The sequence below is a fragment of the Rhinoderma darwinii genome, chromosome 3, assembly GCF_050947455.1.
Source record: "Rhinoderma darwinii isolate aRhiDar2 chromosome 3, aRhiDar2.hap1, whole genome shotgun sequence".
In the NCBI taxonomy this organism is placed as follows: domain Eukaryota; kingdom Metazoa; phylum Chordata; class Amphibia; order Anura; family Rhinodermatidae; genus Rhinoderma; species Rhinoderma darwinii.
In genome coordinates this window covers 323074560-323090666 of record NC_134689.1, presented here as the reverse complement: position 1 = coordinate 323090666, position 16107 = coordinate 323074560, and the positions used below count along the sequence as shown (strand labels likewise).

Genomic DNA, 16107 nt, shown 5'->3' with positions numbered 1-16107 from the left:
AGGAGTCTGAGAGGGCATGAAAATGAAGATGATCTTGAAGCCTTGTTCTGACCTGTATAAAATAGATTCCCAACTGAACATTTTTAAAGGAGTTTTCTGGTTTTGTGTGCAGATCACAATACACTGAAAATGTATGAAACTTCCTAATATGCTTTTGTGCTTTAATTCCTCGGTTTTTATGATCTGCTGGTCAGTGAACTGGAACATTCTTGCTAGCATTCTGGGGCAGTAAGCCGCATTTACAGGGGTTTTCCAGAGAGAAAAAATATATAAAATTGATGGCCTATCCAAGTGTGTCATACTGTGAATCACCGACACACTTGTAGTGGCGGTTCACAATATTACAGCATTCTCCCAGTCGTGTGTGTGGATGTTTCACAGTACAAGCAGCGACCGGAATGAAGGGGAAGCAGCACTCGCACGAGTACGGTGGACAGGCCATACATTTTTTTCTCACTGTAAAAACCCCCTTTAAATAAAAAAAATTATGTATTTTTTGTTATTAGATTGTGTGGCCAATGTGCAGGGAAAGCTTCTAAATTCTAAACCAGTGCCGTGTGGCCCCTTCACTCTCAGGATTGGCAGAGGTCCCAACGTTTGGACCTCCACCAACCAGAAAGGGATGGTATGAACCAGCGATATGCCATTACTTTTGGAGATGGGAAATGCCCCTTTCTTTAATAAAACAAAACGTAGATGAGTTTTATGCAGAGTAGTCACAACTGCAAACAGAAATGCTAGACAGACCTTTTACTAAACCATTCCCAATGACTTCCTTACAGATTCACATACAGGTGGATTTTACATTCAGGGAGTGGACGAGCTGTTCAATGCACCTTTTTGGGTGGTGGAGGAGGTTTCTGCTGAAATGCTAGTTTCACAGCTTCAGCTGCAGTCTCAGGTTCTCGGTTTATAGATTTCTTTGAATCTGCCTCTGACAGCACAACGAAGAAGTGGTGGCATTTCTCACACTTGACAAAACGGGTAGAGGCTGGAAGAAAAAAGGGGTAAAAAGGATTTAGGAGAAGAGGCAAAGACAAGGGCAAGTTATGTCTATGGGTAAAACTAGATGAGTACTTACAGACAAAGGTCTCTACGTGGGTGCACAGATCTCCACACTTTGGGCAGCGCAGCTGATTTCCACCTTTCCCTGAACTCCCAGAGGATTTCTTACCGCCTCCTTCACTCACAGTTTTCTGTTTATAGAGAAAGCACATAAAATGAACGAAAACTAAAAACACAAAATGCACCAGCATTAGTAGACAATGTATTTCAAAATAACACTACCTTCCCATCCCCCGATCCATCTTTGCTGGCACCATCCTTCGAGGCAAAATACACAGTAGTCTCAGAGAAGGCTCTAAATGGTATCTTCCTCCTAACAGGAGCCTCGAGAGTTCCAGGTCTACTAAAAACTGAGAGATGTCCCCGACCACAAGCAATTCCTATGGGAGAAAGAGACACAGCCTGTCAATCTACTCTAACAACAATGTACCCACAGTATTTTACACAGACAAAAATGAGACAGAGGGTAACTACATAACATACATTATACAAGAGGAATGAGAGCGAACCCAACCTAGAGAACCGCCACTAATCTACTACAAACGAGAGAGATTTTGTGGAAACCATTAGGCCGGAAGACCTAGAAAACTGAACGGAGATTCCCCTGTACTTCACAGCACCTTATTTATTGGCAGCGCCACACCTTTTTACAAAGGTCCGTGGGACGGCCGTTGTTTCAACGGCTATCACACGGACGTTTACCATGCTCGTGTAAATAAGGCCTAAGTCCCACACAAACGTTACCGAAGTGTCGGGATTGTGAATAGACATCATGTCCTGGCTGGAAGCGATGTCTATTCTCTCGCAAGACACTTCAGTAACGTTAATGTGTGAGTAAGTGACAGCACATCATGATCTAGTAAGATCACTATGTGCAGAGTAAATGAACGGAGAGAAGTGTATGATAGTGATTGGTCAGTGTCATGCACTTCTCTCCACAACGCCCACTTGGTCAAAAAGTAAAAACATGCCCAGTTGTCTATTAAAAAACTCATTAGCATAAATCTAAAATAGGTCATAACACCGTCAAAATTGATAGTTTTTCTAAATTAAAAACCACTGCTGTAATTTACAGCGCCGATCACATTATGTAGGATAGGGCACTTATATAGCCTCTTTAAACCTAGAGCTACATTTAGATAAGAACTGAACGACAGGAATGATATTAATTTTGTAAATGTAGGACAATGCAAAATGCAATGAGATCCCAATGAGGTAGAATTAGCATCCATAATTATCATACAGCAAAATATATAGGGAAAAGAGCAATAAAACACGCTGTTTATGTGATACCATTACTGTCTTCACAGACTCCATATACAGTCAACACAAAAACCATTAGAGTATAATATGGTTAGTCCAACATAAAGGCAATAGATGTGCTATGAAAACATACAACTTTATATAGTCATCCCAAATAAAAGGATTTTTGATATTATCAGACAGGATATGGAGTTATAATCAGAAAATGGTTATTGACGAGGATTCATGAACGTTCTCCAGAATGAAGGGGCTACAGTGGTCTGCTCAGCAACATGCTCGTTAAGATATCGTTATGTCACAGACATTGTTAATGGGATTTCCTATTGAAGTTATCATCCATTTAAATCTTTAGACCTCCTAGAAAGACTCACATAATAATTAAAGGGTAACCTCATGAAGATAAATGGTCCTCGCACGATGTGGCAATTACAGTTGGGGGCATGCGGTGACACACATCTGCACATATACGTAAGGGTGTTTGTGGCCTATAGAAGTTAATGGGTTCGCAATTTCATCCATAACTACAGATGAAAACTACGGTCGTGTGCATGGGGCCTTAGACACCAAAGCTAAATAGGTAATAGAAGTTTCGCATGGCCATGGTTTGGTTTCTTTGGAGTTGTTTTTGCACACATTGCACATAGCGTCACATTTGCATTGTTACTAGATTTCCTTTGACAGTACAGAAGCTTTCCTACACTCCTAAGTGAAAATCTGTGCAGTAAACAGCAATACTGTATGTCAGTAATGGAAATGTTCTGCAGTAGGGCTGGGCAATTAAACAAAAAATAATAATTTAACCCTAACCCTACGTATTGGACGCTCACGGCTCGGCGTAGACAGGCGCAAAGCAGTTAGGTCATCGCGCCGGTCTGCGTTGAGTAACACAGACCGGAGGAGCAGAGGGATCTCTTCCACTCGTCGTTTGTCTAGGGTTAGGTGAGTATGTATTTTATTAGGCACTATTGGGGCTGTGTGGAGGGCAGTCTATATTCAGTAGTGTACAGCAGGCTCAGGGGAAAGATTAATTCAATGGTGTAGAATGTAAATAGGGGCCGTGGTAGGGCTGGGCAATTATGACCTAAAACAAAATCACGATTAATTGAACATGTAACCTCGATCACGTTTATTGGAGGATTTAGGTCACACCCCTTTTTGCAGGCTACGCCATTGAATTAATATTTATCCCCTGAGCCTGCTGTATACTACTGTATAGAATATACTCCCTGACACTGCCCCCTGCAGTATAACGCCCCCATAGTTGCCCTCTACACAGTATAATGCCCCCACATAGTATAATGACCCTACAGCTGCCTTTACATATTATAACGCCCCAATAACTGACTTCCACACAGTATAATGCCCCTATAGCTGCCCGCACAGTATAGTGCTCCCATAACTGCCCCATATATGCACCCTACACAGTATAAAGTCCCCCATAGCTACCCCCGCACTGTATAATGCCCCCACAGCTGCCCCCAATAGTGCCTGATAAAAATATACATACTCACCCAACCCCATTCCAATGACGAGTGGAGGAGATCCCTCTGTTCTTCTGGTCTGTGCAGAACTGCGCAAAGAAGCACGATGATGTCACTGCCTCGTGTCCGGCAATACAAAGTGAATGGTTGAGCAGGGTCATTACGGTCCCCTGCTCTACCATTGGATTCATCTATCTGCGTCCTGAAGATGCAGATACAAACCGGGAAAAAAAGAATTGATAAAACTGAAATTCACAAGAGGGCATCGATTAATTGCGCTGAATTTCGATTAATTGCCCAGCCCTAGGGCGTGGTATACAAAAAAAGGGGTGTGGCCTAAATAATCATTCATTAATCGGAATCGATGTTGCATGTTTAATTAATCGTGAACTTGATCATAAATCGCCCAGCCCTATTCTGCAGCATACCTAAGCAGACTTGCTGTCCAGGATTTCTAGGGGATCGGTATAAGGCTGGTTTCTCCTACATTGGGGTGGATTTACAAAAGCAGTGGAAGATTTATACAGCGTAAAAAAAGACCAGGCAGTCAGGCGATCCACCAGATTTATCACAGTAGTGCATGCTGTATGATACATTTGGCGCATCTTACTTGAGCTCTTAGACACTTTTCGTCTTATTCAACATTTGATTTAACCGAGTTTGCAAAATAATTTTGTGCCTGGTTTTATTTGGCGCATCTTAAGACACGGCTCCATTTCGAAACACTTTTCAAACTGGTCCAGTGAGGCACAAACATCTGGTTTATCAAGAAATGTGCTAAACTGCGCCAAATTTTGACACAATAACACATTAGCCACAGCGTTTTTCGGTTTTCCTTTAGTTCAAAAACAATGCAGCTAGATGTTACTTTAAAGAAGTCGTCCACTACCGGACAACTGACGATCTATCCAACGGATAGGTCATCAGTACATGTTCTGTGGAGGTCCGATACCCGGACCCCGCACCATTAAGCCGCTCTGGCTGCCTCCAGGCACCGGACATCCATGCCGGAAGCAGATCATGCCGGAAGCTCCGGTCGTGGAATAGTGGCTGAGCTGCAGTTCAACAGCACGGCTGCTATGCAATGTACGGAGTCAACTGCTTCCGGCTCCGTACATTGCATAATGTGCCATAACATCCGATGCCCGCAGGCCACTAGAGCAGCTGGTTGTGCAGGGTTCGGACCCGCACTGATGACCTGTCCGGTGCATAGGTCTTCAGTTGTCCGGTAGTGGTCAACCCCTTTAAGGTCTATAGTGAAATATAGTTAACACTACATATGAAGCATTTAAAAACACGTGAGTGAGTCTAGGCTGGGTTTCTACGTGTGAACACTGCAGAATTTCCACAATGGAATTCTGTGCAAAAAAATCTACAGCATTCACGGTACCAGCAAAGTGGATACGATTTGAACAAATCTCATCCACATGCTGTAGAAAAAAAAAAATCTGCTGAGAAAACATTCATAAATTGACCTGTGTGTTGTTGTCTTTTTTGTGTGTTTGTTTTTTAAAGCGCAGCATTTCAATTTAGGCTGCGGAATTACTGCACTTTTGTTGCGGGTTTTCCCCATTAAATTCAATGCGGAGGTAAATCCACATAATGTTTCATCACTGGAGGCCAGGCTATGTGGAGAGAGTAGGGATGAATCACTATGGCAACATCCAGGGGGGGGGGGGGTAAGCGATGGCGTTTTTTTCTCTTTAAAAACTTTTCCGAATAGCATTATATGCCGATGATCTCCTCGTGTACATTACAACTCCCATGGTTTCCTTGCCATCTTTGACTGGGGAATTCGAGCGTTTTGGACATGTGAGCAATTTCAAAGTCAACTATTCCAAATCGGAGGCATTGAATATATCTCTCGATTCTACCTTAGCCACCCATCTCGCTCGGGTTTTCCCGTTCAAATGGCAATCTACATCTCTAAAATACCTGGGGGTGCAAATTCCCACACACCAGTCGGATCTGTTCGCTCTGAACTACACACCCATTCTGCAGCACACCTTGAAGGATTTAATGGCGTATGGTGGGAATCGCATATCGTGGTTTGGGCGCATTAATGCGGTAAAAATGGACATTTTACCCAAATTCCTTTACATATTCCAAACTGTCCCTATCATGATTCCAACGAGCTTCTTACATAGGGCTATAACTAAATTTGTTTGGGACTCCTCTAAGCCTCGTGTTCGTTTTGCTGTCCTTAGTCGGCCGAAAAAGGAGGGGGGAGCAGGTTTGCCATATTTTAAACGCTACCACCAAGCTGTGTTGCTGATGCGATTAGTAGACTGGTTCCGTTCAGATGCGGGTAAGCAATGGGTGCGCATTGAGAAGGCTATGTCTCCCCTAGCATTGCAGTCTCTGCCTTGGTTGTCCGCTCCTCAGCGACCTTCATCTTCTCTGCCTTACCTCACACGTCAGTTTCTTGTAGTATGGGAGAGGATCATTGCTACGATGGACATTGTTCACCGTCCAGGCCCTCTAACCCCTCTTTTTGATGATCTTTCCTTTCCTCCGGCGGTGGGTGTGGACACATTCCTCTGTTGGGAGAGACAGGACGGTAGTTTCTTGGCCAAGACTCTTACACCTGAGGGTACAATTTTGTCACAGGCTGTGGTCTCCGGGGCCTGCCCGGGGGGACGTCCGGTTTGGTGGTCCTATTTTCAATTGCGCTCCTATATTTTGTCAATGGGAGACCGTTTTGCTTTGCTGCAGGTTAAGACCCCTCTGGAACACTACTTGTTGTTGACTACTGCCCCCTCTCATGCGCTGTCTTTTTTACACGGGATCCTCCTCCCTAAATACGATTACTCCCAGCTGACATTCACCACCGCATGGGATGAGGAATTGGGGACTCGACACTCTGCTGAAGAGTGGGGTACATCTTTCTTCCTGGCGCATAAACTGCCGACTTCGTGCTTTGCCCAGGAAAAAAATTATAAGATTCTCACTAGATGGTATCGCTGTCCTTCTTTACTGCATAGGATATTCCCTGAGGTACCTGATGAATGCTGGAGGTGTGGGGAGGCTCCTGGAACCATGCTGCACATTTGGTGGGATTGTCCCAAACTTCGTCCCTTTTGGGGAAAGATTTTTGATCTCGGTAATAAACTTTTTCATACTGAGGTTCAGACTTCGGCCTCTATTGGTTTACTTTCCATGGTTCCGGGATCACTCTCACACCTCAAAAAGAGTGTCTTTCGGCATTTTTTGACCGCAGCAAGAACAGTGATTCCTCGTCATTGGAAGTCCAGCACTGTGCCTTCCCTGAAGGAATGGGTGACGGAGGTGAATGGAATTATGAGGATGGAGGAGTTGATATCTGCTGATCAGGGTAAAGCGGAGCTCTTTGTCCGCACCTGGGCAGTTTGGGCTGGATTCCGGAGTGGTGATGATTTACCTCTCTGGCTGGATGGCCTCTTTTGAATATGGGACTTATGGGACTGTTATTTTCATTACATTCTTATATAGTTTTTGCCTACTGATTAGGAGGCTACCTCCTACTGCTGCTCTGTGTCTTTGATACTCTATGTAATATTGAAGTGTTATAGTGCACTGTATGTGAATTTTGCAAATGTATGAAACTATGTATATGCTGTTTTGTTGTGTAAATTAAAAAAAAAAAAATCTTTGATAAAGAAAAAAAACAAAACTTTTCCGAAGCGGTGATTCCGCTCGATAATCTGAACCGCTCTCTGCGGGTTCTAGGTAGGGTACGCTGCATACCCTTACAGTCCTTGTGGGAGCCGTACTATTGAGCATCTTTCCCAGAAACATGTAGAACTAGGAAACATCTGAACGTAGTACTAAAAAACTGCGTTTTAAGGATTTATACAGACAAGTTGAGTTTTTAGGGGGAAAAAGGTCTAACAATATCATTTTCAGTTCTGTGCATAAATGCAAAAGGTTTCCCCATATAGTTTGCCCTCCTTGGTCACTTCATTTATCACCGTCTGAGGAATCCTTCCTTTACATGAGCTACCAAACTCTTAAAAATGTTTTCACACAAAAATGAAAGATTCCATGGGAATACAGATTTTATTGCGGTTCCAAATGGGACACCTTAAGGCCACACGCACACGATGCAGATTTTCCTGTGGCAAATCCACAGCCTGATACAGAACCAGCAAAGTAAATGTGCTATTTTTTCCGCTAAATCGATGGACACCCTGACAGAAAGCCGACAGAACCCATTGAAGTCTATGGGTTCTGTCGGTGGTGTCCGTGTTACAACGGAACCGTTGAGTCCGGCATTCCCTTGTTCAGCTTCTCCAACAGAGCAGAACAATGAAATATCCTGAAGTAGATGTGAACAGAGCCTCATGTGTGTTTTTTATGCTGACTTTCCGCCTGAAATTACGCAGCGTGTACAAGTAAGTCTATAGGTTCTAAAGTATAAAATCGTTGTTTCTCTTTTTTTTTTTTTTACTACAAGCTACTCAGGGTGTATTTAGACGGTGCGATTGAGAGGCAGTTAAAACAGAATTTAAAAAAGAAAAAGCCCAAAACTACGTACATTTTTACTGCGGTATGATGCATTCATTGTGCAACCACATAGAAAGATGAAACCGCAAAGAAAAACGCACCAAATTGTGGTAAAACGCAAAGTGTTTTTAGATGCAGTTTTCATCGCAGCTGCGTCTGAATACACCCTTAAAGAATATCACGAGCATTGTAAAATGGGTCACATAAGTGAGATATATCCTAACCCCTCCCCCATCTTGTGTGTTAGATAAGATGCTAGATGTGAGTAATGTGACAGGACGGCATTCAGCGGCTCAACTCTAAACATTTAGATATACTGTAGATATATACTGTAGTCAGCAGACCCAACATGAAGCAGGAACACAGCAGCAATGACACCCGGGATCCACAATAGTAAAAACAGGTCAAGTCTGCCCTACTGGAAGTAAAACCTGTGACGAGCACATGTAAATTTGGATTATTTTTATTCACGGCCCTGTTCACAGAGTATTTTGATGAGTTTTTTGGCGCGGAAACCGCTCCGCAAAACTGGTCAAAAACCGGCCGAAAATGCCTCCCATTGATTTCAACGGGAGGCAGAGGCGGTAACTCTTTCAGCACCCTGGACAGTGACTAGCGCTGAAGAACCATGCTCTTTCAGCACCCTGGACAGTACCATGTTCGGCGCTCGGAAAATACAATTTTAATGAAATAAAAAAAAATAAAAAAATAAGTTCATACTTACTTTCCTCCTGTTCGGCCTCCAGGGTTGACGTTTCATCCCATGTCACCAATGCAGCCAATCACAGGCTGTAGTGGCGGTCACGCAAGTCTGGATGACGTCAGAAGATCACAGGCTGCCGCGGCCTCTGCAGCCGGCCACAGGCTGCCGCGGCCTCTGCAGCCGGCCACAGGCTCCGTCACACACGGACGCGTTCCGTGTGCCTTCAGTTTTTTTGACGGCCCCATTGACTTGCATGGGCCTCACGGTCACGGAATCTCGGACCAAAGGAGGACGTGCTCTACTTTTGTCGGAACGGAGCAACGGGACCGTCAAAAAAATGGAAGTGTGTATGGCCCCATTGAAATGAATGGGTCAGGGTGCTAGCCGTTAGAAAAACGGCTAGCACCCTGAAGGAAAAGACTGAAGTGGGCACTAGGCCTTATAGGTCTAACAAAAAGGAAGAGTAAGGCCTCATTCACACGACAGGGTCCGTTTTTGGCCGATTTTCCCGGCCGGTTTGCATCGGTTCCGATTCCGTTCCGGGCCGTGTTGCCGTTTTTACCGGCCGATTTGGACCCGATTTGCATCCGTTTTTTTCCCCTGTCCGTTTTAAAAATCGGATGAATTTAATTTAAATTTGTTGCCACACACAGCTCTCTGTAGATAATGCCACCCTGCCCCTTGTAGGTAATGCCACCCTGCCCCTTGTAGATAATGCCACCCAGCCCCCTGTAGATAATGCCACCCAGCCCCCCCCCCACATTCCAGGCGAAGTCACTGACTTCAATGTCCATATATGGACAGTGTAGTCACTCACTTCTCCTGGAGAGGAATTCCCTGCCACAGGTCGGGAATTCCGCTTCAGAAGTGAGTGACATCACTGTGTCCATATATGGACAGTGTAGTCACTCACTTCTCCTGTAGCGGAATCCCCAATCCCCGGCTGGGGATTGGGGATTCCGACTCCTACAGGGAGCAAAAAAAGACCCTCCTCCTCCTCACATGCACTCTGCGCTGTGAGGAGGAGGAGGAGTGCGCGAGCGACGGTAGACCCAGCCATCACTCGGGACACATTCAGGTGATGGCCGTGTATTACCCGACCCAATATACTTCTATGGGAGCCGGGCATCCGGCCGAAAATAGGGCATGTCCCATTTTTTGACGTCCGGTTTTCCCAGCCCGTCAAAAAAATCGGTTGTGTGAATAGCCCCATTAGGGGTCTATTGTTCCGGGTGACGAACGATTTATGAAAGGCCGGCACCCGGCCGGGAAACCCTGTCGTGTGAATTCTGCCTAAGTAAAAACCTCCATGAAAGCAAAACACAAACATGAGTAGGCGGCAGTGCAGAATACAGTCCTTGAACAAAGGTCAGAGATCTGCCATATATTATTGTCCAGCTACAGAACAGAGACAAGACACAAACACTCCACATGGTATATAAATCAAACACTTCTAATATAACCAGACAACAATACAGCACCTTAACCCCTTCAGGACCAAGCCTACATTGGCCTTCAGGAATTTGTTTTTGTTTCGCCGCATTCCGAGAGTTATAACTTTTTATTTTTCCACTGATGTAACTATAGAAGGGCTTTTTAGGAATAAAACTTTTTTTTAATAGAACCATTTTGAGGTACATATAAATCATGCAAATAAAAATCAATTAAAATTGTTTTCATTTTTTAACACATCGTTTACCATGTGGTAAAATTATTTGATAACTTTACTGCACGGGTCACTGCAGCTATACCCTTTTTTTTATTATTGTTGTTAAACACTAGCAAAATTAACCCACTTTTTTTTTTTTAATTCTTTTTTTTTTACATTTTTAGCCCCACTAGTGGAATTCACATCACGATCATTTGAATGCTGATATAATGCTTTTGTATAGTTACTCAGTAAAAAGCTGACAGGCAATCTATTAGGCCACATCTTTGATCACATCACGGAGAGCTAATGGGTAACACAAAGGGAGCCCCTATTTCCATCCAACCACCTAGATGTTGCTGCTGCCATTTACCGTGGCATCTAAGGGGTTAAACAAACAGGATCAGAGGTAACTCTTATCCTAGCCGCTGCAGCAGGATATCTGCTGTATATTACAGCTCGCACCTACTGCGGATTGTGTGGGCAGGTGTACCTCCATATACAGGAAGACACCGCTAAAATGGATGTACGGTTACAACCAAATGTGGAGAAGTGGTTAAATAGGTTGGCCACTTCCATCCTCATTTTCCAATATGTGGTACGGCACATAAAGTCACTTAATATAAGGCTATGTTCACACCACAGATTTTTGCATTCACGGAGGATAATCTACATGTAGCTTCCCAGCGTTCTTTTTACTTCTTTACTGCATCAAGAAGTGAAACGCGGAAAACACGTTGTAATCAGCGTCATTTTTCAGTCGTGTACACAAAGCCGAATTAAGTAACACTGAGCTGTACATGCGCTGGTTCCCCTTGCTGTGTGCAGTGTTATTCAATGGAGGCCACTGATGGACAGGTCTTGGAAATTCAGAGCGTGTAATCTCCTCCGAAGGCCAGTTTTAGACGGCCCTAATACGGAACATTTCAACATTTTAGCCATGTGGCTGTAATGCATACACTAAAATGTATCTGTATTATGGCAGTCAGAAAAAAGCCTAAATCTATATTCTACTGAATAAGGGAATAAAGGATGGACAAATCCCATGAGCCACGAGGCTATTAGGCCTACAAATCTGCTGCTGGCGACTAAAGGCCTTTTAAACAGACCAGTGATCGGTCAAACAAGCGCACGACCACTTGATCCCGATCATGGCCCTGTGCAAACATGGCAAAGATCATCCGATGAAGAACAAACGCTTGTTCATCGGCTGATCGCATCTTTTATATGTCCCCAAAAATGGTCGCTGGTCAGCATCATGTGTGTAAACAGGGAGACGTGCTGCCGACATGATGGAAACGCATGGGGACGAGCGATCGTAGTAAGAATCCTCATACTAAAGCCCCATGCACACAACCATAAAAACGCCCGTAATTACAGGCCCATATTGGCCACGGGTACCTTCGCAGGCCGTTGAAAGACATAGAACATGTCCTATTTCAGGGCGTGATTACGGCACGGGCAGGCCCATAGAAGTCTATTGGGCTCCCGTAATTACGCGTGGCTATGTGTGTGCACCCGTAATTACGGCAGTGTTGCTAGGCGACATCGGGGGATTTCAATTTTTGAATAAAGAGAAGCAAAGAAAATGGCGTCTGAGCGATCATGTGACCCTTTTAAGGGGTTTCGACATGATTGTGACATCATTTTCTGCCCCACTTTTTTTACGGGTCCATAAATGCGGGTGGAATATGGATGACAACGGACCCATATTTACGGGCACGGGTCCGTAAATACGGGTTAAAAACGTGTGACAAAGGACCCGTGTTTACGCCCAGTATTTACGGGAGGGAAAAAAATAAAGTCGTGTGCATGGGGCCTAAACAATCATTGGATCTGTTGAAGGGAGAAAGCTAGCACTGATCGACGAGCTGTATTATCCATCGGTGCTTGTTTTAAGGTGGTATCTACCCGCGTAAAACCACCTTTACTTGGAGATTTGTTTTATTGCGGTCTATAAAATCTTATTTTTGTGCGAATTAAAAAAAAATACTAGTTCACGGAAGGGTCCCAACGGCCCCTACACGCTAAAGCCATGTCTAAACCAGGGGTCTCAAACTCGGCCGAGTAAATGGGAAGACGGGCCACATTACTTTCAAATTTGCAAAATTTTACAAAATTATTGTTAATCAATTAGTTATGTGAACTACTATAACACTATATTAGAGAGAATTCTCCACATGCTTATTTCAACAATCCAGTTTTCCAGTCTAAGTGTCGCTAAATGCAGTTCGGCGGCTCAGTTGGAAGCGTTTGGCAGACATGTCAAGATTGGGCAGCCCCTTTTTTAGATAGTGCCACAGTGACCCCTGTAGGCGCTGCCACAGTGACCCCTGTAGGCGCTGCCACAGTGACATCAGGCGATCCTCCTGGACCGGAATGGGATGTCAGGGGCAACCCCAGAGCCGGTGTCCCGGAGCAGAGAACTAGTATAGGCTCTGCGCCGGAACTCTGGGGAAGCCACTGACATCAATGTCCATATATGGACATGGATGTCAGGGGCATCCCCACAGCTGGAGTCCTAGGCAGAGCGCTAGTAGGCTCTTCCTGGGACTCCAGCTGTGCTCCTAACATCACTGGGACTCCTACTCTGGGGAAGCCCCTGACATCCCGGTCGATGTATGGACAGTGATGTCAGAGGCTTCCCCAGTGTCCCGGAGCAGAGCCTATACTAGCGCTCTGCCCGGGACTCCAGTACTGGGGAAGACCCTGACAACACTGTCCATACATCGACAGGGATGTCAGGGGCTTCCCCAGAGTAGGAGTCCCAGGAAGAGCCTACTAGCGCTCTGCCTAGGACTCCAGCTGTGGGGATGCCCCTGACATCCATGTCCATATATGGACATGGATGTCAGTGGCTTAACCCAGAGTCAGGGAATTCCAGAGTCCCGGAGCAGAGCCTATATAGCTCTCTGCCCGGGACTCCTCTCTGGGGAAGCCCCAGACAACACTGTCCATATGTGGACAGTGATGTCAGGGAATTCCACAGAGTCCTGGAGCAGAACCTATACTAGCGCTGTGCCCGGGACTACGCTCTGGGGAAGCCCCAGACATCGCTGTCAATATGTGGACAGCGATGTCAGGGAATTCCACAGAGTCCCGGAGCAGAGCCTATACTAGCGGCTCTGTGTCCCGCAGGCCGCAGCCCCAGGGGCCACATGTGGCCCGCGTGCTTGAGACCCCTGGTCCAAACCATTGCTCTACGTTGAAATCTTGTCCCTTAGGGTCAATCTCAGGGACTCTGGCTGCAAGGGTTTCAGGTCCCTATAGTAGCCTACATGAAGAGGATACAATCACGGTCTGCATCGAGTAAACAAACACTGACCCCTCAGCCTATCCTGCATTTTAGTACCCTTACCTTCAGAGACCCCTGCACAAAATATCACAAAGCTAGAGCATATTCAGTGTTTACCTACATAAGATTTATAGATTAAAATTCTTGTGGTTTCTCCATAACAGCCGACTACAAAGCGCTGCATTGTTACTGGGCACTAATGCTATAGAGATCAATGATGGTCACATGTAAAATAGCGGCAGTGCACAATCTATCTATGGCTGCTAAATGCGGCCATACATGAGAGAGATGTCCCATGGCTAGTAAGGAACCCGCTCATCATCAGGGCACCTATGTCCTTCCAGTGGCACAGAAATATCTGACACCCCCATAGTATCTAAATCATCACAAGATCATCATAATCTGGACGGTTATGACTATCTTTAAAGAGACACGCAGGACCCGCTGTCACCAAATCAGTCAGTCCCGCATACCTGACACATTTGGCTATTAATGCAAGATACAGATTCCACGCATCCAGGATACATAGAAGCTGTATCTCAAAAAGTAATTTTTTTTTTTACTAAAAACCCAGTTAAAAAGCTGTAGTTTGCAGAGTTACATAGCCTTTAAAAAAAAAAAATCACAAAAAAACATTCAATAAAAAAAAACACATTTAAAAGGTGTACATAGCCTTTAAAGGGGGTATAACACCTTTCGAATAAGCTGCGTATATCTAAATATAAAAAAAAGCAGACTTTAAGCCCCACCGGCTTTTCCTTACATGTCGGCAGCGGTGAGGTCAGTATGGACACGTAAACAGACGCACGGTAAGCGACTGAGTATTTAAGCATATCCAGCTTATACAGAGGCTTTTTCAATATTATACAACTAAATTTAGAAAGTAAAAGTTAAAACAACTTTCGCAACTACTTTGTGTGTATCAATTATTCACTTTTCAACATCTCTACTTGCTGTCATTAAATGGGAACATCCAGAGGCTGAAAACAAATTGTGCACGTGTGTCAGCACGTGATTGCCAGGAAAGGTCTTCAGCCTCTAGAGGTAAACAAGAATGTTTCTATTCACTGATAGCAAGTAATGATCTTGAAAAGGGTGAGAAACGGAAACCAAGTATATTAGAAAGTTACATAACTTGTCCTTGTACAATAAGAACCTGTCATTTACATAAAAGTGGGAAATCCCTTTAAGAGGCAAGAAAGGTAAAGTAACCTGAGCCGAGAGCTCTCCCCAGACCCCGGTGACATGGAAAAACGCCGGTGTGCGACCTCTGTAGCTCTAAGCAACGACTACAACTCCCAGTAGCCCCTGCTCACCTCTATGCAGGGAGCTGGTGATGATCCTGGCTGCGCAGGAACAGCCGGGGCTGGACATGGTCCCGCCGAGGTGCCCGGTCTCTGTGCTGGGGTGACAGGTCTCTGTGGAGGAAGTACGTAGTCCAGAAGTCCCCGGCCAGTACCAGATAGGGGCGACAGTACAGTAAAGCCGAAACCCAACAGCGTCCCGGGCCCGGCCAGCAGCCTGGTATGTCGTCAGCCCTGCTGGGTTCAACAACCCAACCAATCACAAACACAGCTCGGAAAAGATGACGGGGACGTGCTGTCCTCGCGTTCTAATTACGTCAATACGCTGATGTGCCCCAATCAACGTGCGTTCCATGTCCTGAGATTGCCCAATAGTAAATCAGCCGCCATCTTTACTACTGTCAATGACAAGCACTGACAAGTACTGATGTTCTAACTAAAACTCGAAATTATTTTCTGTACAGCGAGATACGCTATGACATATGTCGATGTGTTATAACAAGGAATGCGTATGGTGTTCATGCACACGGGTTTTACACTTTACGTTCACAGTAGTTGACTAAGTGTTTTTCTTTTCGACAGCTTAAAAGATGGCGGGTTGCTGTCGTGACGTCACCACTCACCCCGACGTGACCCTAAACTCATTACCGCGTGCTAGAGTTGTGACAGTTCCATGCGCACAGCATGACGGAGCGGTTAAGAGTACAATTTGCTCCAAAGCATACTGGGATTTGTGGTTTTACAACATAGTAGCTACAGGTCGCTTACACACCGCCATTAACACAACTGTTTCCACAGAATATTTACTATCTACGTTTTTGTAAGATATCACGAACGGGTCAATAGTATGTACATCACTGGTA

General features: G+C 44.9%; 1 protein-coding gene across 3 annotated transcripts in view; it reads right to left on the bottom strand.

Annotated features, from left to right (window-relative positions):
• LOC142749805 (ATP-dependent clpX-like chaperone, mitochondrial) overlaps nt 1–16107 on the bottom strand; it is a 39629-nt gene that overhangs the window by 23406 nt on the left and 116 nt on the right. Inside the window, exons 1-4 of one of the 3 annotated variants that reach the window (XM_075858273.1) lie at nt 15257–15554; nt 1288–1445; nt 1082–1196; nt 837–991 (exon numbers count right to left, since the gene is read on the bottom strand). In XM_075858273.1, coding sequence (XP_075714388.1) covers nt 837–991; nt 1082–1196; nt 1288–1445; nt 15257–15314 — 486 coding nt within the window. In that variant the 5' untranslated portion in view covers nt 15315–15554. Of the gene's footprint in view, nt 1–836; nt 992–1081; nt 1197–1287; nt 1446–15256; nt 15555–16107 lie in introns of those variants that run through there. The other 2 variants (XM_075858275.1, XM_075858274.1) reach the window with 2 other exon arrangements.